Genomic DNA, 25,009 nt, shown 5'->3' with positions numbered 1-25,009 from the left:
GCCACGGTGTCAAGGTCCCATCCAAACACACAATCATAAACTGGTTTAGGATGTTTTCAAGTTTTTTGACTTTTTTGGCTTTTTTCTATAATACCTGGAGAAAACAGGTCTGTTATTTTTTCCATTGACTTCAATGCCACTTTCTCTTCTGGCACACGACTCCCTGGAAATATGAGGTTTTAAATATTTTGTCTTTGCTCATAGGCAGTCAGTTTTTATTTATTTAGTTATGTATTTATTTATTTATTTATTTATTTAGTGCAAACACACAAGGCAAGATTCACATTTGCTGCCAGAATGGCGTAATTGCATTTTCTTCCAGCAGGAGCTTAGAGGGTCATGCTGAGCAACCAAACTTTGAACTCTTAGTCTCTCATTTGGCAAATCCAAGATCATTAATAAACTGTTTGTTCACACAAAAAAGACAATTCTGCCATCATTTACTCACCCTCATGTTGTTCCAAGCCTGAATGGTTTTATTTCTTCTGTGAAAATATTTTGAAATGTTTCAAATGTTTTTGAAAGTATCAACTGACAAAACAACATTGGACATAAATGACTTTGTGTATGAAAAAAAAAAATCCAAATATAATTTAATGATTATATGTTCCACAGAAGAAAGAAAGTTAAACTGGTTTAGTTTAGATGACATGGGGATGATGAAATATGGTGTGTGTGTTTATATGTATATATATATATATATATATATATAATGTAAACTAATACATATATATATACAGGTCCTTCTCAAAAAATTAGCATATTGTGAAAAAGTTCATTATTTTCCATAATGTAATGATAAAAATTAAACTTTCATATATTTTTAGATTCATTGCACACCAACTGGAATATTTCAGGTCTTTTATTGTTTTAATACTGATGATTTTGGCATACAGCTCATGAAAAACCAAAATTCCTATCTAAAAAAATTTGCATATTTATGGAGGCCCAGGATGCTTCGATAGGGGCCTTAAGCTCATCCAGAGTGTTGGGTCTTGCGTCTCTCAACTTTCTCTTCACAATATCCCACAGATTCTCTATGGGGTTCAGGTCAGGAGAGTTGGCAGGCCAATTGAGCACAGTAATACCATGGTCAGTAAACCATTTACCAGTGGTTTTGGCACTGTGAGCAGGTGCCAGGTCGTGCTGAAAAAACGAAATCTTCATCTCCATAAAGCTTTTCAGCAGATGGAAGCATGAAGTGCTCCGAAATCTCCTGATAGCTAGCTGCATTGACCCTGCCCTTGATAAAACACAGTGGACCAACACCAGCAGCTGACATGGCACCCCAGACCATCACTGACTGTGGGTACTTGACACTGGACTTCAGGCATTTTTGGCATTTCCTTCTCCCCAGTCTTCCTCCAGACTCTGGCACCTTGATTTCCGAATGACATGCAAAATTTGCTTTCATCTGAAAAAAAGTACTTTGGACCACTGAGCAACAGTCCAGTGCTGCTTCTCTGTAGCCCAGGTCAGGCGCTTCTGCCGCTGTTTCTGGTTCAAAAGCACACGCCTGTGCACGGTGGCTCTGGATGTTTCTACTCCAGACTCAGTCCAGTGCTTCCGCAGGTCCCCCAAGGTCTGGAATCGGTCCTTCTCCACAATCTTCCTCAGGGTCCGGTCACCTCTTCTCGTTGTGCAGCGTTTTTTGCCACACTTTTTCCTTCCCACAGACTTCCCACTGAGGTGCCTTGATACAGCACTCTGGGAACAGCCTATTCGTTCAGAAATTTCTTTCTGTGTCTTACCCTCTCACTTGAGGGTGTCAATGATGGCCTTCTGGGTTAACCTCTTACCCATGATTGCGGTTTTGAGTAATGAACCAGGCTGGGAGTTTTTAAAAGCCTCAGGAACTCTTTTGCAGGTGTTTAGAGTTAATTAGTTGATTCAGATGATTATGTTAATAGCTCGTTTTAGAGAACCTTTTCATGATATGCTAATTTTTTGAGATAGGAATTTTGGGGTTTTCATGAGCTGTATGCCAAAATCATCAGTATTAAAACAATAAAAGACCTGAAATATTTCAGTTGGTGTGCAATGAATCTAAAATATATGAAAGTTTAATTTTTATCATTACATTATGGAAAATAATGAACTTTTTCACAATATGCTAATTTTTTGAGAAGGACCTGTATATGTATATATATATATATACGCACACAGTTGTGGTCAATTTTACATACACTTTGCAGTATCTGCAAAATGTTAATTATTATACCAAAATAAGAGTCATCACTGACCTGAATACTGACCTGAATAAGATATTTCACATAAAATACATTTACATATAGTCCACAAGAAAAAATAATAGTTGAAGTTATAAAAATGACCCCGTTCAAAAGTTTATATATGCTTTATTTTTAATGCTGTGATGTTACCAGGATGATCCACAGCTGTTTTTTGCTTGTTTGTTGGTTTTGTGATAGTTATTAATGATTCCATTTTTTTGTCCTGATCAGTTAAACTGCCCACTGTTCTACAGAAAAATCCTTCAGGTCCCACAAATTCGTTGGTTTTCCAGCATCTTTTGTGTATTTGAACCCTTTCCAACAATGACTGTATTATTTTGAGATCTTTTTACACTGAAAACAACTGAGGGACTCATATGCAACTGTTAGATTAGGTTCAAATGCTCACTGATGCTCCAGAAGGAAAAACTTGTTCATTAAAGATATATTTCAAGTGGAATGCAAATCCAAAAAGCAAGCTGTTGGATTTGTCGATTGTCCTCGTCTGGACATGTACCACCATGTCATAACGGATCGTGTTGTGATTCTGCATGTTCAGTCACGCTCGTGCTGATGACTCACTGTGTTATGACTCCTCTGATCCAAAGCTCTGATGCTCAGTCATTCATGAGCACTTACATTGCTTACTCGCGTAATTCATTCTAATGGGGGGTTATTGCTTAGCCACAGACTGCTTGGGCATTTTTGTTTTGTTTTTGTTTTTTGGCTTGTTTGCAAACTAGTCTATGGCATTGTCCCTTGACTGTTCATGTGTGGTCTTGATTGAGTTTATCTTTACTGATCAATTATCCCAGCCACCTCTCTCTACTTGACTCTGATTCTGGTTGATACACCTTCCCTGCGGCCATCCTCAGATGACAGAGGTGTAGCCATTTGTATGTGGCCTAGCTGATGTAACAAATGACATCTAGTTTGAGTTCTAGCCGAGGTGCAGCATTCAAATGAAAAACAGCATCTCCTTCAGTTCTCTTTTAGCGTGAACTCTGGGTATGAACTCACAGGGTGCGCAGACAGTGGCAGAAGGTGGACGCCTTCCCTGCGGGCCTTCGGCTGCCCGTCATAAGAGCCATTTTCAGCCAGACCTCTTTGCATATATTTCCATGCATTTGTGATCCTTTTCTCCTCCAGTCACATGATTTCACTGTGGCTGGAGACAGATTAAAAGTGGGGCTTTATTCCCTGGTGCCATTAGAGAGTCGTACAAGACTAGGACCATGAATCATGTTGTACAGGTGCAGCACTAAAATGTTCTTGGAGTGCCTGCAACTACAATTTTGAATGTACTGTATCCTCATGTTTGTGTTGAGGAATAAGCAATAAGCCGCTCTGCGATACAATGATTTTACTACAGGTAAAGGATGTTTTCAGCATGAGTCAGAGTACCTAAGACTCGATAACAACACAATTTTCTTCAATTTGCAATCACACAGTGCACATTAGATGGCAATAAAAAGATTAATAATCAAAGGAAGACTTTAAATTAAGTAATAAAAAGCTTTCTCTTGATCACTCAACTTAATATTTCTTTTAAAATCTGGCATCTATAGTACACCATCTGAATCAAACACATGGATCACACACATGCTCTTGTCCACTTGCTTCTTGGTTTTGAATCCATTTTTGTGTTACTGAAGTAGCAATTCTATTAGATTATATCAAGTAAGTGTTAAAGGCTGCTACCTTAATGTTTGGTATAATTAATTCTTTGGTAAACATTTTTATTCTTCTTAGCATATTTGTAAAATAAAATAATTATATACATAGGCCTACATAAGATTGGTTTCTTTTATCTTTATTTTCCTTTGTCCTTTTTTGTTTATTTCAGTTGTTGCAGTGTTTCCACCAAGGAACAAACTTAAAAATACCCAAAGGTTATTTTTTACAATTGACTTTTATTTAATAATGGTGTCTGTTTTTTGCAATAAAATTGAATCAAACAGTCCTTTTTAATAGTCAATTTTATGATTCATATACAATAACTACAGTTCAAGCAATATTAATAGATTATTGTAGAATTGATGTAGAGTTCAACTTATGTGTGGTCACAGTTATATGGATTTATTGGCTATTTTAATATTTTGTAGCAATCCTTCCAGTCAGAATTCAGAGTCGTTTTAGAAACGTGTTTAAAAATGAAATGTGTAATTATTAACCAGATAGAAGTGTGTTTGGAACCTGTTTAAAAAAAATTTTTTTTTGGTTATTTGCTTTTGCCACTAGTGGTTTAGAAATTACACCCTTTTCCTTTAAATGTCTTTTAAAGGAGAAGAGCATTTGAATCATCTTGGGTGATGCAGTAGTCTTTGACCAGAATTTCATGGCCTGAGTATTTTTCCATTCAGCCTATTACCAAAAAAAAAAAAAACACCCTAGGGTTTATTTTTCTTTTGCTCTCTTTATTTCACGTCTATCACCCCTAATAGCTTCTCTCCATGAGCTGCCACAGGAGATAACTTCCACCAATATATCAAAAATGAAGCAATTAAAATCAAGAAGGAAGTTATTTCAGGGTGGAATTAGGTCCGGTTTCCTGTTAAAAGTCAGTCTGGTGGGATTGAAAATGCAGTGATACCGGCAGCATCTGTTTTTTCCTCCTGGCAATGTCAGATGCAGGATGTGTCATACATCCATGTACACACAGACCCTCGGCTGGCATGTGCTAGACATGAGATTGGTTGGCGGGTTGGCAGCTGGAGAGTCAGTAGTGTGGGGATTTTACCGAAGTAGGTGATGTTGGCTTGAGCCTGATGCCACTCAGGATAGCAGCATCTGTATCAGTCCCCACGCGGCTCCCCTCAGCCTGTCAGACACTATTACAGAAGAGCCGTCTCCCCTGACAAGGCCCGGGAGCTCCTCGCTGGGAAGAGTCTCACTCTAATCAAGAGCAGACTGCCTAGCAGTTAAGGAGGGAGGCTTGAATCTTTCCGCACTCCCCCGCCCCACCCCACTAGCTTCCCCCCACCCTCATCAAAGGAAAACGGCACGTACACGGGCATCCTGGGAATGGGGAATGTCACTCAGTCACACAATGGCTGGTATGTCTCTGTGTGAGGGGGCGCAAAAAATACATCATCTGGTGAGACATGCACCAGATTCTTTTTCTTTTTTTTTTTTCTTGTTTGTGCCTCTCCAGGATATTGTGCCTGATCTGTTTCTATTTTTTTCCCTTCCATGACCCTATTGGCCACCCTCCCTGTGAGCTATCACAGATAATGTGTTTCTTTAAGAAAGCAAGTGTCGAATCCAAATGCGCTAAGAAACAATTGCTCTCTTACTTTTCTAGATGAAACTGTAGTTAAATGAGTATTGCGGGTTCAGTACAAGTTAAGCTCAGTCGACAACGATGTGGCAGCACTTACAATGAAAGTGAAAGGGGCCAGTTTTTTAAACAGAGAAAGTAAATGGTAAATGAAAAAGCAGCGATGCAACAAATTTCGGTAAAAAGTCCAATAATGAATTTTGGCCAAAACAGGAGGGCCAAAATCATTGTTAATTTTGTGACTTAAAAATCTGCCTCAAGTGCTACTGATTGAGCTTAACTCTTAAAATATTATTTTAAATTCTCAAACCTAACCTCACGAGGCATTTCTGTGGTCTGTCAACTGAAGCAAGCAACATTTTGAAATGATGAGAGAACAAATCGCATGTGAATGAACAGGCATCCTTGTGTCCTTGTGCGAGACTCTTCCCTTCACATTCCTCCATTGGTTTAAGGTCAACTCATCCCTTTGGTACGGAGCTAATGATCTGACAGAAAGGCCCAGTTTTCTGTCGTTGTTCCCTAGAGCTGTGTCCACAAACGCTTTGCCAGTCATCCATCACTCCACAGGGCCAGCTGACAGGCTATCTCTGTCTTTTGTCACGAACCACAGGTGTTCCAAGTGTCTGGAACGTTAAGTCTTGAAGTCTTAAATATTTTTTCTTAATGCCACTCGTGACGTCTGAGATTTTAAGATTTCATGGTACGAGCAGCTTTGCGGAAACGGTGGTTGTAGTACCATGGAAGTCACTGGAATTCAAACAAATGATGTCCTGACTTGTTTCTCCGTACCTCAGGGCTTCGACTCCATCTTTGACAGGTTTGTTCTCCTGATAAGGATCAGCTGATGTTACTGATACACAGCTGATAGGCTTTACGTTCTCTTAATGGAAGAGAAAAAACAGGCCGGGCAGACTTCTTGTCTGTGACTGCCTCTGTACATGTCAGATTGAGCTGTGCACGTGTGTGCACGCGATGTCTGTTTGCAGTCACAGCTGCTCACTCACAGTGCACTTTGAGCATCTTTCTGGCCTCTCATGTTTCTCGAGTCGTGCTGTTTCAGCCCTCATAATGTGTCCAAGGGTGGAAAGAAATGCTACATAATGCCTAATGAATCAAATGTTTCCACGATCATATCATGTTCCAGGATGCATAATTAACTCGCTATGCCTGTTTCATCTCAAGCTGTTGTGTATCCACTGGAAAGTAGACAAGTACACACATTTGCTTTTCTTACTCCATATCAAATCAAGACTCCTTTAGTGCTTATCATTCTGTTGGACCATATGTGGGGTTTTTTTACTTGAATTAAGGTTATTAAATTTTTTTATATGTGAGTCTGATTTTTTATTTTTTTTTATTTTTGTTTTTTCTCTCTTTTAGTGTTTTGAACAATAAATACATCAATACACAGTTTGCGGCCACAAACTGTTTAGAACAAGTCATCTACACACAATACAAGGTAGGACACATAAGACTTACTTACATTTACTATTAAGAGAAAACCCACCCATATGTCAGAGCCCATTATCTGTCGAACATATTTATTCATTTGTAATATTTCCACTCCTGAGAAAATTGTTTTATTCTGACACTCTTTAAAAGTTATTTTTTTGTCTAGTTTATCCAAATTTAGTTTTATAATTTAAGGGAAAAATTGTTCTTAAATGGTTCTTTACACTGAAATTTGGTGTATGATTTACTTAATTTACTCCAAAATTGCTTGTAAATATCACAATTAATTACTGTACAAAGAAATAGCCAGTAACATATTGAATTAAATTTGAATATTGAAGTAGAAAGTAGTATTTTCTTTTTCTAATTTTAATAATTCAAGTATGGTATTTTGTCATCAAAATAGCCAAATCAACTAGCATTGCATAAAAAATAAAAAAATGTTGCCTTTTTTTTTCAATAAATTTTAATTTTAACATTTAAAAAACCTTAAACTAATGTAATGTAAACTAATGACTAATAGGCCTGAATGACTTCTGAATACAGCACAAGAGTGACATTTAGGTGGTGCAGGATACAAGTCTCTAGAGTGGTGTTTCCTAATAGGAGTGTTGTCTTAACATGTCAGCAACTGTTTCGGTAGTTTTCAGTGCTTTTACCTCTTCCTCAGAACTGTAGACGCAGTACGCAGTCAGTCTTATCACCGCACCGATCGCTTCTACTGCTCACTGTGTCTGACTTTAATTGCCTGTCTTGATTCAGTCTAGCCCTACTGCTTGAGAAGTTTCTTTGTGTATGCTATGGCAGTACAAGCGGTGCCTAGCATAGATGGATTGACTTGTCAGAAAGAGAACGGCTGATTGTGCTTTTGAATAGATGAATAGATCAACTAATAGATGGACTGACTGATGCAGGAATGAATGGCTGTTTCAGGAAAAAAAAAAAAAAAAAAACTGATGGATGGGTAAAAAACAAGGAATTAATGTGCTGCCACTTGCTTGCTCTAATACTCAGTCTTATAATACTGTAACACTTTTCCGCTAGCTTCCTGCCTGTGATTAAGTGTGAGTAGACATAGTGTGATTGAAATGCTAAAATGTGGTAACACAGGTGTCTCTGAGTGATGTTTGCAAGTACTTTTGGATGTTGTGAAGAAAAAGAGGCTTTAAAATGAGTAAAAGATGAGGGAAACTGGAGCAAAAGCAAGACTTCACTGTTAGTCAGAACGCAGCACCACAGCAACCCCTGCAGGACAAGAAAGGAACTGCAGCACTTCCAATGGTGGTTTAAAGTCAGAGGAACCAAAACACAGTGCTTTAGAATAACAGGTTTTATTACAAAAAGGTTGATTATTGTAAATATTATACATAAAGATTATTATACACAAGCAAACCTGCTCACATGTATACAAATGGCTTTGAAACACTGTCAAATCTTGTTTTTAGAGGCAAAAATCACAGGGAGTAGTATAAGGGGAGTAGACCAACCACTTGTCGATAAATTAATGAGACAAATTAGAACCTCCAGTATTTAACCTGTAGGAGTGAAAGCTCCGCCTTTCAGTTAAAAGAGCCAATCGCCTGTTTGTTTAGTCTAGAATCATCTAGCTGGACCTGACTAAAAAATATTTTTGTATGATTTGAGCTTAAGAGGCATAATTTATGATATCATTATTGTCATTTTCTATTGCTGAAATAAAATGCATTATTGTAAAAAACTTGGCAAACAGTTTTGAAGGTAACAATAATACATTTTATTTTTATAGCACTTTTCTCACGCTCAAAGCACTACAATACAGCTTAAAAGTAGACACCTTAAAAGAGGTAAGTAATAAAGTACAACAATAGATAACAGAAAATCAAAACAATTATACATCCAGATCAACACTGAAATAAAGAAAATTAAATAATCCTTATTAACAATCCTTATAAACAAGTTTAAAAAGATGAGTTTTTAATCATTTAATTAAAGTTGGCAGTAAGATTTCAGACTTCACATATGGAAGTAGATAGGAGGTTGTACTTGTCTGTTATCTACAAAATAGCTAATATGGTGTTCGAGAGATGCCCGCTGAGTGAACTGATTTGACTTAAAGGTACATAAGAGCCAAAATGTGTAGTGTGTCATTTTATTTATTGGGTGAAGAAATTTGGTGACTTCCATTGTGAGTGTTTGTGTGTCTGGCCTCTGTTGGGAGGCTCATTGGATTAGATTGTGTTTGAACACATGCTGTCCAGCCTTATGGCCTTCTCTTACAAGTTCTTTATCTCTGGTCTTTCTACTTCTCCCTATGCTTGTCCCTCTCTCATTGTCTCATGTCGTACAGTTTCCTTTTTTCTCCCTCACTTTGTCTTAATAATGTGTCACTACCACCTACCGACATACTTGATTTGTAATGATCAATCTATTTTTTGTTTTTGTTGAGAATTTGTTACTCTTTACCTTGTAAGAGGCTATTTTTACTTGAATGTAAGGTGTCAGGAAATAGTTACTTAACGCAAAAATGAAAATGTGCTTAAAATGTATTCACCCTCAGGACATATAAGATGTAGATTTTTTGTTTCTTTATCAGAAGAGATTTAGAGAAATTTAGCATTACATCGCTTGCACACCAATGGATCCTCTGCAGTGAATGGGTGCCATCAGAATGAGAGTCTAAACAGCTGATCAAAACAACACAACAATCCACAATTAATCCACAAAGCCAGTATCTTTTGGTTTACATCACAGCCATGAACCATGATTTGCTATTGGCTAGTTATTTGCAGGTGTTATTTGAAACTAAGGGGTGGGGCATTCTCATTCTAGAGATCTGATTGGACAAAAATCTGTGTAATGCAGGATGAATAATGATTTTTAGTCCATATTTGAGCTCTATAGCACATATGTGACAGTCTTAGAATGTGATGTTGTTTGAGTAATTCAGCTGTCTGTGAACAGGAAAGGAGGTTTGTTTTAGTGCCTTTTTTATCACGGCTACTATGAAAAGATCAAACTTTTTTCTACAGTGTAATAGATATATGTGTATCATATCTATCTAAGCATGCTTTTCAGATTTTTCAAGGTCCTTCCGTTTATTGTAATGCTACTTCAGTCCCACTCCTCTGACCTGCAAGTGAAAAGCTGTTTTGTTTTGTGTTTTATAGCTGAAGTGTCTGTCTGCTCTTTTAACTGTTAGTGTGTCAGCCACTCATTACTTGCCCTGAATTTATTTTAATTAACTTTTCTATCATAATCACCGGTTATTTTTCAGGCAAGGATGAAGTTCTAATGCATTCCTTCCCCTCAGGGGGTACAGTTAAAAGGACCAAACTGCAGGGGCTCGGCAAAACAGGCATTTCTGGGGGCATGCTGGGGGCTGGGCAGCCTTTCTCACTATTGCATCATGTCAGGCCAAAAAGATTGATTGAACACGTGAAGCTGTAGAAATATAAAAAAAAAATGAAAAGGTTTAAAAGCTGGTAATATCCATTTCACTCTCCTCCTCCTCCTCCTCCTCTCATTCTTTCTGTGTTTATTTTGAGATCATCTCAGTGCTTTGCTCTTCTGGGATTTCACTCTGTTTTTCTATTCTGGTGTATCGGTTGCGTTTTACTGTCACTCAGTCTTTTTTTTCACTCTCCATCTCAGGTTTGCTAATAGTGGAATATTTTTGTCAAAGAGAACTCAAATCGCATTCGACCTTGGTTGAATGAGGGATTTAAAAAAAAAAAAAAACTAAACTCCACGGCATAAGATCACAGATTGGTCCAATGTTCAAACATTTCGGTTATCAACCCAGATATTCATATGAATCTGTCCATCAGTTCATAAATAGCATTATATAGTAGTTAGTTACAATCCTTAAATTTCCTTGAATCCAACAGCACTGTGTGTAGCACTCCCCTTCTCTGTGTTTCTTCTAGACAAGCTGTCAGTCTGTGCGTTAGTGGTGGGTATTTTTCTCTTTCTGGAAGTTGCAACGGTACACCAGTAGGCTGTGACAAGTGTTTGAACGAGTTATTGAATTATTCATTAAATTCATTTGTTCAAAATGCTAATTTCTACAGCAACAAAACAAAGACTCACAGAATTATTTATTCAACTGATTCATTCAGGAACTAAAGAATGTGTGTTTCTCAGTGACACAATAGTTGTTTTTGCTTTGTCTTCGTTTGTCTATTTTTCCTTGACCAACAAAAGTAGCCCTGTAATAAGAGGCAATATTGTGTCCAAAATGTAAAACCATGTCTGCACAAGATACAAGTTAAGCATGCGGAGTACAGGAGAAATATAATGGGTCATCCGTTTATTGTCAATGAATTGTCGCTTCGCACCACATAAGAGTTCTGTTGGTCGTGTTGATGCGTCCAGGTTTGGAGGTGTTTGACGGAGCGTCCAGTGTAGACAGCCTTTTGCAATCCACTTTGCTGCATTCCATTGTTTTTCTATGTAAACATGCACGAGATACAGATGTGTTTTATTGTTGCCTTCACGTTTTATGTCTTTTGCAGCATCTTTCATATTTTTATAGCATTCTAAAAAAGCAACACTCAAGTTAAAAGAGGTGCCTCTCTCATTTTAAATGCAAAAACACATAGCCCCTCAAGCTTTTACAGCATAACAAAACGCAGGCATTGCCAAGCCGAGTGCAGGCACATTGCTACTCAATATTAACTCGTCTATTGGAATACTTTGGGAATAGTACACTCTAAGTCTTGCTTTTGAATGTCTGTAGTAGCATCTTGGAGTTGTACTGACTGTAAACTTGATTTGCTCTTTTGACAGTTTTGTAATGATATATTTTCTTACCAGAGGATATGATTAATAGTTAATTTTTATAGTTTCATTTTTGTATATCACCCTAAATTCTATTTATTTAAAATCCATTCATCTGTCTTTTTCCTTTTTGCTTTATTCTATACATCCAGTATATTCATATCCTGTAGACCCAGTTTTCTTTTTTTCCCTCCTGTTTCACCCTCTCTATCTGAATCTCTTGCCAGTGTTGGCTCAGAGCTCTCTCAACCTGCATAATATTGCTTCTCAGCCGATAAAACAGGGAGTACAAATCCCGCTCCAGAATCGATGGGCACAGTTATTCCTGTGACCCCTGCCAACCAGCTGGCCACCAGCCACACAATCCCTCAGCCAACACATGAACTGACAGACCACTGCAGCCATGCACTGTACCCACCTCCCCGGGGGCCAGACAGACCATGCCTGCTGGACCAGACACAATGTGTCTCTGTATGTTCAGGTCCATATGTGTGTGCGGTGTGGTCAGACTCTTCCAAAATACCTGCGTGAGGTTTGGAACAGCTTCTTTTTCCACCAGGCCCACTAGTGAGTTTAAACTACCTGCTTCTCATGAGGTCAAACTTTAGCAGGTTTTCAAGAGATTCGCTGGAATATTTAAAAAGCGTTTTGGTGCACTGAAGTAGATTTTTGTCTTTCTCTGTGAATTGTTTTGCTTGTCATAAATCTGGGGATGTACAAATATTAAAATTATGTCTGACATAAATTTAATAAATTAAAACTAGATAATTAATTTTGTTATTACCGCTGTTTTTTTTTTTTTTTTATTTCCCCCTAGATAAATTTGTCAAATCTTTTTATATTTCCATTTTTTAGAAGACATTTTTATTAAACATTTTTGCTTTGATTGTGCAAAAATTATCAAATCTTCAAACCTAAATTTAATTTTAAAAATTATAACCAGTTATAACCAAGCAACCTGAAACTTGCAAATGTTTCACAATATTTTGTGATGTATTCCTTCCTGGCATTTTCTTTTAATCATCTTTTTTTCGGCTGGTCTGGGAGCGTGGGCAGTGTAGTTGGCAGTCTGTATTTTGGCCCTCGGAGCTCACAGTAGCTTTATTCACTTTCAGATCACGCAATTCTTATTCTCTGCTGTGAGCTCATCTAAAACCCCCAGAATAAAGCGCTGCTAAAACATCACAATTGGGCTGTTAGAGATATAAAGTTCAGTTTCATGCTTAATTCTTATTCTTGCATAATACATTACGACATGTATTTTATGTAAACACTTTATTTTATCGTAGGTTTTACTACTGTAGTAATATTAATATATAGTATATTTCAATGTATTATAGCTAATTACTTTTTTGCTCTTATATTTAAATTCTGCAGCTAACACAATCAGAATGTTGTGCTATAATGCTAGTGATCTTTGACTTGAATTTTGGTCCCATGTTTTGCACATCTCATTTTTCTCAAATTTTCTAATGCTTAAAATCTCTCCTTTTTTTCAGTGCAACAATGATTATGTTCCTGTGTGCGGCTCCAACAACGAAAACTATGAAAATGAATGTTTTCTGCGAAGAGATGCCTGCAAACAGCAGACCGAGATCCTGGTGGTCTCTGAAGGATCCTGCCCAGCCGGTACGTTCAGTCGTGTTTGGTGCATATGTCTCTTGAAGGTTAATCCACAGCCTAATCATTTGCCCATAAAATGTGTAACTGTGAGTATGAGGTTATCAGATTGAGCAAGACTGCAATTTACTCATCCCTGAGGTCTGAATCAGACAGGGACTCTCATATCTGTGCTTGTGTTAAACATGTTATACTGTGCTATAGTCAGACAATACCCATAATACTTCTAACAGGCTAGAACCATGTATTATTGCTTTTGCGTAAAGCTTTTGCTATGCATTCAGAGCTTTTTAAGGCACAAAGGCTGTTCCACAAGATTGGATTGTTGTTGTATATGAAAATATAAACAAACTTGTTGTATATTCCCCTTTTTCCTTTTATTTTAATGGAATAAGCATTGCATGTTAATAGCCAATCAAAGACCAAATGATACGAGCAAAAGTGTTTTCTGTGGTCAGTAAGATGTGTATTGCGGAGGCTAAAGCAGATGTTTGGTGCTCTGGGAGTTGCTGAGTCAGACTCCATTAAACAGTGTCTAAACACACTGAAACCTCTAAAAATGATCTCTAGGGAGAGAGAGAATGTCGGAGGCGAATATTTGTGCTTATGGAGCATCCAGAGATTGAAATGTTCTCCTCACGCCGTGTGTGTATGCAGGGAAAGTCATAATTCAGTCCCAGCGGGATCCTGGTTCTCATCTATGCCTGAATGTGTACGAGCATGTACCTGTCTGTAGGTGTTCTGGGAGGTAAAAGTTAATTTACTGAAACATGCTGCAGAAAACAAGAAGAGTGTTTGTCTTTGTCTCTGTGAAGCTTAAAAGGTGCCACTGAATCATCTCTCATCATCTCTCTGTTTGGCTCTGTCTGTCTGAAGGCTTTTCTGTCATCTTTTGCTTTTATTTCACTGTTTACGTTCATGCATTGAGAGTACATCAGACCAGTCCAGTTTAAGTACCTCATGGATATAACACTGAATACAAAAGGTACAAAAGTTAAAATCTATCTATCTGTCTGTCATCTATCTATCTATTGTTATACGTATCTTATGTTCAGCAAGACATTTATTACAATAATTATGAATACAAAAGGTACATATTTCTATTTGAACATGTTTTAAAATGTATTTATTATTTATTCCTTTGCTGAATTACTGTCACATGATGCCCCACAAATGTTCTAATGTTTTTGAATATCTTTTATTATCAGTTTGATCTCAGTTGAACTTCACAAATCCAGCAAACAGCAATATTTTTTCCCCGGAGTCTTTGTAACAGCTTGTTTAAATGAAAAGCATCTCTAATTTGTACTTGCAGACTATAAATGTCTTTTTACTCTCAGAACGAAGATCAACTTGATGTGTTCTTGATAATCCAAAGACAACTTAATGTTTTATTGATAAATAAATTTTTAATTTCACTTAACTTTTGCATTTAAAAAAAAAAAAAATTTTTACTGCCCCCAAACTTTTGCATTGTAAAATTGGAAAACTATAAAAAGTAGAACCTAGTATTCTTACCTGAAGCCCAAAAGACTGCAATTTATTACAATCAAGTAAGTTGTTGTATAGCGCGCTTTTTACGATAAACATCATTAAAAGCAACTTTACAGAAAATTAAGTTTCTACACATTTTTTAAGTAGCTTATCATTTCTGACTGTCAGATGGCAATAGCTGAAATTTTCAGAACCAGCCATTAAAACTCCGTAAACTTTACTGATTAACATGATTAACAGCAATTATGCATTCAAACTTGCTAGCAAAATGTGGTACTTATTATGTTGTCTCTGGGTTGCAAAAAAGTTGTGCTGCCATATTTTTGTGGCAAACAGCTCTTCTCAGGTTTTTTCCCCTTGTGTAAATTCTTTACCACGGGATGAATAGCAAAAAGAGAAACAATTAGAGAAGCAATTCGTAATGCTGTTTGTAAAATTAATTCTTTTAACCCAAGCTAAAGTCTTTAATGTCACTTTTGATCAGAACTGCAGTCCAAAATAATGTGATGCATTATTCAATGGCCAAAAGGGTTGTTTTTCTAGATTTAAAAAAAAAGAGTGTTTTACTTATCCCCCAAGGCTTTTGCAGAGTTGGGTAAAATTGGAAAAAAACCTCCTTTAAAAAATTTGCATCCTAGAGTTTTTCAAAATGTCATAGTACCTTAGGGAGCGTGATGGGGTTTGTAGTAGAAACTAGTTAAGGTCAAACCTGAGCTAAGCCCAAAAGGGCCTTATCTAAGTAATAAGATCTTGTAAATTCATTACCAGTTTGGGTAGCCAGTGACTATGTTCAATCTATTAAATTCATTTAAGTTTATTTTGACTATTTTATTCAGATTTAATAGATGTTCAATTCAGATTTAATAATACATTTTACACACATTATTATGTCAAGGATTAAATCATTGGGTTCTTAAAATTCCTCAATGGTTGTGTAAAACAACACCCTTTTGACCTTGTCAAAATCAGCTCTGTTCACAGCGACTCGTTTCAGTGCATGTCTCTTGAAATGATAATGAGCTACTGCTCACCCCGCTCCTCTCTTCCAGTTTTTTGAGTATTCGGTGGTGCGTTACCATCAAAAACAAAACTAATCCATTGCATCCTCAGTGGCTCTGATGTTGGGAGAAAATGAATGTTCACTTATGTTCACTCTTACATCTACCTACAAATCTGCATTACCTTTTGAGACATGTCGCTACGGCTGCTCAATGAGAAAATGGAGGACAGCATACAACTGACTGAGGACAGGAATATGTTAATACGGGACAGTCCATTAGCAGTCATGGGCGGGGCCTGAGCAGTATGACATCATACTGTTCAGAAAATCTAAATGGCTCTAATGGAGTGAATGGATTTGTATCATTGTAGGGTGGTTGTGTCCACACATTGCTAAGACACACTTATATGCAAACACCATGTAAAAATTAATTTTGCATCCAATGTCACCTTTAAGATTCCTTAATTCATCTGTACATCAATGTTCATCTCAACAAGCTATAAACACCATGTGCCCATTGGTAAATAATGTTTGTTTTTTGTTCACACACACACACACACACACACACACACACACACACACACACACACACACACACACACACACAGAGAAGTTCAAACTGGTTTATTTTTCTAATTGCCTGACAGTTACATTCTTGATTCAGAGACATGTCGCACTCAATCTGTCTTTGACCATCTGGGCAATGCTCTCTGGCCATCTGGACATGAAACACTCAGCTATGGCTTTAATGCAAAGAAAATGTCTAAATCTGTCAAAATACTTTCACCTGTCTATCTGATATGCTTTCACAACAACATCACCTGCATATGTGCATAAAATTATAAAACGTGACTAATATTTACTCTGTAAAGCCTGTCATATACTGTTAATAACGGTCAGAAAACAAAATGTGTACATTCATTATTATGAGCAATAATATGGTAGAAAGAACATTATTAACAATAACAATATTAACAATTCAATGACAGAACAAGCTGCAAATAAAAAATACATATACCAATTCCCAGCCTAAATATGTCTTTGTAAAATTTGTTTAAATTGAATGATTTAATGATTTTTATTTGTGATCTGCATCATGAAATGAATCCTAAAGATGACTGAAATAAATATTTCTAAAATGCCTGCTGTATCATAAATTGAAAAATGTGTTGTAGATTTAGATAGTAAACAGCCTTTTAAAAAAAATTGCATTGCTTTAATTGGGATATTATTATTGGTACTTCAAAATGAATATTTAAAGTTAATCTTACCATTGCTTTAACAATATTCAACAATTTCTCAGCCAACAGGTATACTGTATGTGCATTGTGCCACAGAGGCAGATATTAAAAGCCATTCTGCTTCCTGAAGAGCATGGATAATCCACAAAGGGGCAGAAGACATGTAGTTGATTGTATTAATTAATTTTTTTCAGTGCAAAAGTAAGCTATTTCCTGTGGATGTGGAAACTCCAGATTAATTAGTCACTATAGGTAAATAACGTGAAGAATAACGATGTGCAGTAAACTATCTGAGCTACAATCAAGTGTGTTTAAACTTAATTAATAAATTAGAAAAACATGAATACAAATACAAGTTTGTTATTGGCTGACACCGGAAGCCTTGCACATTTATAAATGGTTCTTATGTAAAATATAAGGTACAAAAGGTTTCGATCATGTTAATCATATAGAGTCATTGGAACATGATGCTTTAAATATGGTATATACAACTTTATAAGATTAAACAGATAAACAGCCTACATTCAACAACTATCCATCCTTGTATTCACTAACTTTCCATCCTTGTATTCATCATTCCTTATAAAACCTGAAGACCTTAAAAGGCAAAAACCACACAGAACCAATGAACCTTTCCTGAAGCACTGGGTCAAAAAAGTGGAAAACCTTTCACAGCCTCAAAAATTCATGAAGTTCCCTAGTAAATCAAAAAGACTATTTCACAGTGAGGCTGGAAGAGTAAAGCGAGACGAACAGTCTGTTTCTCGGCACACTTCTTCCTGTGAGACCGGACTCTGCTGAGTTTGCTGGCGCGAAACAATGGCAGGAGTCTTATTAAGTGTAAGAGACCTTTGTTCCTCATTCAGAGGTATCAGCGGGTTACACATCTCCTCTGCCTTCATCATTTATCAGGAAGAATGTGTTATGAGGTGACTTTGCACTTTTTTTTATCTGGGCTCCCACGATGCAATGGGTTGAGTGAACCTGAGCTCGAGGCTCAGAGGCAGATGGTCTCTGTCAGCAGAGACAAACGCAGCTGTAATTTAACACGCCACGGCCGCTGTTACAGCACACAATTAACTATTTCAAGGAACAGCGTACTTGACCGACATGTGTGCGTCAGGTAACTTATCAGTACTTAATGATAAAACAGGCCTGTTGAGCTGTTTATGTTAATGTTTTGACAATGTAATAGTCATTTCTTGGAATATGATGCATGCTCCCTTCATGGAGAAAGCTACTTTAGCACTACATTGAGTGCAATTATGCAGAAAGGCTATCTTAACCTCGATTTCCAGTGTTGAAAATGAACTGCCTTCTCCTCTCTACAGTTACGCACCACTAAGCTAATGGCCTGCTGCCCTGCACTGCACTGAAAACTCAATATAAGCACATGACCCATCTCCTTAATCGGCACATTATTCACACTGATTTTACAGCAGCACAGCGGTGAACTTGCCACCGTTTGCGAGGTAAATAGCCCACTTATCAATGCCAGAAAAAAGAGAGAAGCATATACTCACTTCTGCGGTTCTTTCTTAATATTTGGCATATAAGATCCTTTTGAAAGTTTCAACGAAGCACAGCAAAGACTTTGTTTTGGGAAAGTAAGCTACAGTCAAATTTCAGTAGACAAGTGTGATGGAGGAGAGGTTTGAAACTGTAAAGGATGGTGAAATTACTCAGAGGGACAAGGGAATAACATGATTTCACCAACCAGTGGACGTGACTGTTGGTAAATGGGATTATAGCTGAATTTAGTAACTATGCCAGCAACTCATGGACTTTAAACAGTACCATTACTGCTGACTAGACTAGAAGTGAAGAATTGTAATTGACAAGCGCAGTGGCACTTTCAACATGCAGAATGGGATTCAGCACCTTGGAGAGCACCAAACACAGGCCAAAATCTGAAGCCTTGTGCAAATATATACAATACAATACAGTAAAATAAATAAATAAATCTGTCCAACAGATTTTTGATAAACTCTCGCTCCAATCCAATCAGTTAAACGAAAGTGACAGACATTTAAAAATGTTGATTTGCCATTTGAGCAATAAATTGTGTTAAAATATATTCAAATATAATACAGTTAGTTACTTTAAATTTAAATAATATTTCACAATATTACTATTTTTACTGTATTTTTGTATGCTTCTTGCATACACCTCCACATAATACTGTAATTATTATGCAATTGCAGGCTGACATTTAAAGTCATCGATTTTTATAGTGTAAACTTTGTCACAGATGTTTACATGCTAAAGGCGTTTCTTACAGGCATAGCATCATTTAATATTAAAAGCCAGGCAAAGGTTGGGAAATATCTATGAAAAAGAGCCAGACAAATGGTGGGAAATATCTATGAAAACCTAAAATATGACCAACTATAAAAATGTAATATGATGTGATATGACGCCTTTGATGCTTCTTCGCTTATTACAATCAATGTTCTATTTCCTGGTGCATGAAGGTGCTCACTTTCAGTTATGATACTGATGTATGAATAAAGACAGAGGAGCCGAGCTGCAACCAGCCTTGGAGAAATAAAGAAAATAGCAGAGTGTGATACACTTCACTTATCTCTGTAGTTCATCTGTCAGCTGCTGGATCATTTGCCAGGGAATTAGCAGAGAGGAAATCAGTGTCAAAGAGTTAGATGACCTGGCACAAGCATCAGAACTGAAGGAAGAATATGTCATTTTATTTTCTTTAAGGATGCTAAAAAATTCTTGCGTTGTATGCTTGATCTAACACACAGACCTACACATGTAAATAGTAGTGTGTGTTTGTTTGAAAATACATATGAATGGTTTTATCTTGCTATCCTTTCCTCATTTTCACTTGAGTGTCTTTTTATACCTTCATATTTAGTCAGAGGGCATCATTTACATTATGATACTTGACTATACTTGATTTTAGAGTCATATTTAAACAAATATTGTGACAGTAACACCTTGAAGCACTGGACGCTTCTGTTATTATGCTCAACAGGAGGTTATAGTTTCAGTGTTTTATTTGAAACACTTATTCTAAATCAGACTGCGATGAATCAGAGTAAGTGTGCATTTATAGTATCTCCCTCTTGCATCATTTGTGCAGCCCACTTTCTGCCTACTTTAGCCAAATGGGTCACATATTCACCTCTGACTAACCCACAGTTCAAGTATTTAAGACCATATCTGTACTGTAAATTGGGATAGTATGCCCAAACTCCAGAGACCCATATGAGCAGAAATGTACATGGTTTATCCATCCATCCATCTATTTTCCAAATTGCTTGTCCTATAGGGTCATAGGGCTGCTGGAGCCCATCCCAGCATCTCAAGACGTAGGCAGGAAACCACGTTGGATTTGTACATTCTAAAAAATGTATTGATCTGGAAAGTTGACAAATAAATGAAATAATCATGAACTTTAAAAAAGAAAAGAAAAAAAGTAAAAAATCATTTATATATTCAATTAATATATATCAATATATAATAATATATATATATATAAATTATATTAAATTATAGAAAATATCAGGATATTATTCTCACATGATACAATTGCTGTATTTCAACATTTATCTTATTGCAGTTCATTTAAATATGAAGATAATTTTACAATTTCAAATGTTACATGTAAACTTTGAATTAATATAAAGCCTTAAAACCTGCAATAATGATAAAGAATTGTTTGATCCATATTGAATTCACTAAAATGATAGAAATTAAGACTTGGAAGAAGAAATGGATGTAATGTCCTTCTTTTTGTGTTTTACAGAGGCTGGTTCAGGATCAGGAGATGAAGGTAAGGCAGACCAACTCAAAATATTCCAATTTTGACACCTGAACTTGTATGCATACTTCTCATTAAATCACTCTGCACTTGTTTACACTTCCCCACAGATGATGCTCGTAAACACACACTCACTTCCTCTCAGCCTGTCAGCAGTCATCTGCTCTCCTCCACAAGCCACCCACTGAAACTGAGATTCAATTACACCCACTCACATATTGTTCAGAAAAACAGAATTATTACACTCCCCACCCTCCCACCCCCCAAAGTGCAATGTCTGACTGACAGTAGAACAGTCTGCGGCTGGAGCTGTATATTTGCATCACTTAAAATGTGTCACTCTTCTTGGATTTTAATCTTTCGCTCTTCCAGTCAACCCTTTTATTCTTCTCTCTTAACCAAACAGGCCACATCCGCTAATTGAGTACTGTAACATCCCCCTGCATGCTTATTGTGGTCTTGTTTTGCCAGCCATTTCCTGTTTACTAGATGTGGTCTGTGCCTTTTGAAAATAGCAGCAGCTTGGTTGATATGTGTGTCATTTGGACGGGGCTATTTTTCCCTGAGGAGGTTTGGGAAATTTATATTTCACGGCACTTTGTGATTTTAATCCTCTGGAGTTTTCAGAGAAATTGGAAGAAATTCTGAGAAATTTTCAGAATCCCATCCGGATAGGAATGTCTGCAATTGGGTATATTATTTTTTCACAATACTTCTCTTTATTTATTTTTTTACTTAACTGAATTTTCATTTCTTGTCATGCTGCCTTTTGGTTTGATTCAAAGATACAGTGAAAATATTGTGAAATAGCATTTAAAAGCCTACTGACACCAAACTTTTGTGTTTTTAAGTGTAACTAAAATTAACACATATTTCATGTGTTAATAATTGTACCTTGAAATCACAAACATTGTTTAGAACAAGGATTTTTAAACTGAAAAATATATGTAGTGTGTAATATGTATGTTTGAGACTATGTTAAATGTAAAACTGTGAAAACTACTATACAAACATTTAAATCATAAATTTTTCTCTTCAGGTTTGCATACAACCCTCTAATAGTGGGTAAAAAATAGATATGTTACAGTATTTTCCAGATAATACTCTAATAGCATACTTTGGCTTCTGTTTAGTAACAATATAAAAGCAAATTATTTTTGCAAACAACATGTTGTCTTTATAATGTTGCACTTCGTATTTTCTTACAAAATGCAAACTGGTGTTTATACAGTAGCTGAGTTTATATTTGGTGTCCATAGCTTCAAAAGTTTGAAAAGCCCTGGTTTAGAAAACTACTCCTGTCCAATGCAGGACTTAATTGATTATGAACTTCTTATTTACTAAGTATGCCAGTTAAGAATATGTAGATATTTTGTTAGAAAAAAAATTGCTTTGTGTTAGTAGATGACAGCATATGACTATCTGCAGACCAGAACAATAGAGAGTGGAGAAGACCAAATGATGAGGGGAGAGGAGAAAATATGAATAGAGAGATGAAAGAAGAGTGATAAGAGACTGAAGAACGTGCAATTCGATAAAATGAGTGGAGAAAGGAAAGGAGAGGGAAAGAGAAATGGAGGGCCGATAAAGAGAAAGATAAGTAAAGAGGAGGAAGAGAAAGATGAGGGTGATAAAGGCTGGGTAAGGGAAGGGAGAAATGATTGCATTTTATGGATGTAACGGAAAGAGAGTGAGAAAGAAGGTCGTTTAGGTAAGCACAGCACTATCGGTGCGATAAAAATCAAATGTATTCCAATGGCTGCAGATAAATCACATGGGTTGCCTACTGGGCATCCAGGCTGCTGGACACTTACAGCGAAGCCGCTCAGGCTGTTCAAGCTCCCTGAGCTCCATGTGACATCATCTGTATGAGAGGCTACATGCAGAATAACACGGTTACGCTTTAGACTAATACAATACAGAGAAAACAGTGATTATTATGCTTGATGCTAAGAGATTAGGCTTTTTCCGATTATCAAAAATTTAATAAGAGTGGAAATTACATCTAATTCTAATTCTAATTCTAATTCTAATGAAGTTTAGTCACCAAGTGATTTTATGTATAATGATTCCCATCAGCATTGCATAACATTGGATTTTAATGACCCCAGTTAGTCCTATATGGATGTACCTTCAAAAACAAATCAAGCACTAATAAAATATGCATTGTATTATATTCAAAATATTTGCATGCAAGAAAAAAAAATTGTGTATTATTAATACAAAGATAATTTTAAATGGTCATTAATAGACCTTAAACAGTTTAGACACCATTTGAATTGAACATGGATGCAAAAAAAGTGGCTGTGACAATGGCATGCATAAAGGTTGTAGATCATGCAATTTTCATATCTCACAACTCTCAAAGCTGTTTATTGAGTTTTTTAATCATGAAATACCTTTTGTCGGCTGAACAGTCAGTATGTTGTTAAACAACAGTACAATTTATTGAACTCACTGTACCTCTATGCCTCACAGCCTTGTTTTCATTCTTGACTAAAATTAAATATGCCGCTACCATGACCTATGCAAAAATATATTGTTTGGAGTTACAGTAGCAGGGACTAATGTGGTCATGCTAACCAGCCAAACATTGACCCCTTGTGTAAAACATTAAATGGTGATTTTGTGGTTGTTGTTGTTTAATTTAATTTAATTGCAGTTCTAATGTTTAAAAACAGTCTTTGAAAAGGACTAGAGAAATCACCTGAGAATAGTCTCATTAGATCTAATTAAGTTCATTTACTTAGCGCTAGTTTTCTCCTTTTGGGATCCATGAAAAAAATATATGGCATGCGGGTGAGTAGATGATGACGAAACTACTAAAGAATTTTTGTACCTGTTTATTTCTATTGTTGTTTTATTTTATTGTATTTATATATTGCTTCTTGCTTTTAATTCAAGAAGCAAACATCTTCTTCAAACACCCGATTTTATTCAGTGATTAATCGCTGTATCACTTCAGCTGCCAAAACTGCAGCAGTACGGCTCCAGCAGCACTTCATTATTTCTAATTACTTTCAAATGTAATCCATTTACTGTGTATCCAGTGCTCTCTTTCAAGGATCCATTATGTATTTAATTTTGGTTGATTTTCTATAATCAATACAGACAACACAGACACAGGAAGCTGTCTTTAAGGGAGTTGGCTTGTGTGCTTTGGGTTTTCGTTGGGTATTTATTTGGTCTTTGCAGCTGCGATCAAAACACATTTGATCTTTCACATAAAAATGGTTGTTAAGTGGTGCCTTAAACTGTTCTAAAATACTCTGCAGCATTTACTGGAGGGAAATTAATGACCTCATGTTACTGAAGTGACGACAGTCAGCTGCACAGCCATATCCGGGTGAGGACCTTCCTCAGTCACCATGGTATCACCATGGTAACAAGTTTAGAGGAATGAGAAAGAGAATAATCTAATCTCCCCGTTTCAGCTACTGTGATAAAGACAGGCGCAGTGCCGTCTGGAATGGGAGGTGAAGACTAAGGAAAAGTGTCTGGCTGTGCTCAGAGTTTGTGTGCTTAACATTCAAGCTGAGTGTGAACATGTGCACTGTTTCTGTACTGCAGTCCATACTGAGTTAGATGCACTGTTTATCAGTATGTGTCACTGCGGCTGGAGAAGGCTTTTAAAACATCACAACAGATATAATTCATAAGTTCATCTGATAAAAAAAAGCCGTATTGAAAAGCTCTTGGACTGGGAAAACCTGTCCATAACCTAGCCTCTAAGAGAGAGTGGCATTTTATCTTGGATTATTAGGTTATATACTATTTCTAAGGCTGAAACCTATTTTGAACCAGTAATTGAAGGATGACAAATTTAATTGTTTTTCTATTAAATTAATATTAACAAATGAATTAGGCTACTTATATTATGGAGAGATGGAAAGAACCAAACATGTGCGCTCCTGCAGACTTTAATGTCCAGTTACGATTTGATTTAGAACCACTTCTGGTCCATAAAGATGGGGTCCTGAATGTTTCTTTACCCTATGCGCTATTATTTAACATGGTAAAATACTTTTTCTAGTTGGTAGTAGTTAGTTGGTAGTACCTAGTAATGTAATTGAGTAATGTGACACAAATGAAAATGGATCATGTTGTGGGCAGACATAAAATCCTGTTGAGACTGCTGAATTGGTC

At 36.5% G+C, this 25,009-nt stretch overlaps 1 protein-coding gene across 2 annotated transcripts in view; it reads left to right on the top strand.

The window, feature by feature from the left end:
* Positions 1-25,009, top strand: part of LOC109095957 (tomoregulin-2-like) — a 57,874-nt gene that overhangs the window by 15,238 nt on the left and 17,627 nt on the right. For both annotated transcript variants that reach the window (XM_042763702.1, XM_042763701.1), the window contains exons 3-4: positions 13,224-13,353; positions 20,849-20,875. In XM_042763702.1, coding sequence (XP_042619636.1) covers positions 13,224-13,353; positions 20,849-20,875 — 157 coding nt within the window. The remainder of the gene's footprint in view (positions 1-13,223; positions 13,354-20,848; positions 20,876-25,009) is intronic.

This window comes from Cyprinus carpio, chromosome A9, assembly GCF_018340385.1.
Source record: "Cyprinus carpio isolate SPL01 chromosome A9, ASM1834038v1, whole genome shotgun sequence".
NCBI classification, from domain to species: Eukaryota; Metazoa; Chordata; class Actinopteri; order Cypriniformes; family Cyprinidae; genus Cyprinus; species Cyprinus carpio.
The sequence above is the reverse complement of the archived record's forward strand: the minus strand, read 5'-3'. Positions and strand labels throughout refer to the sequence as shown.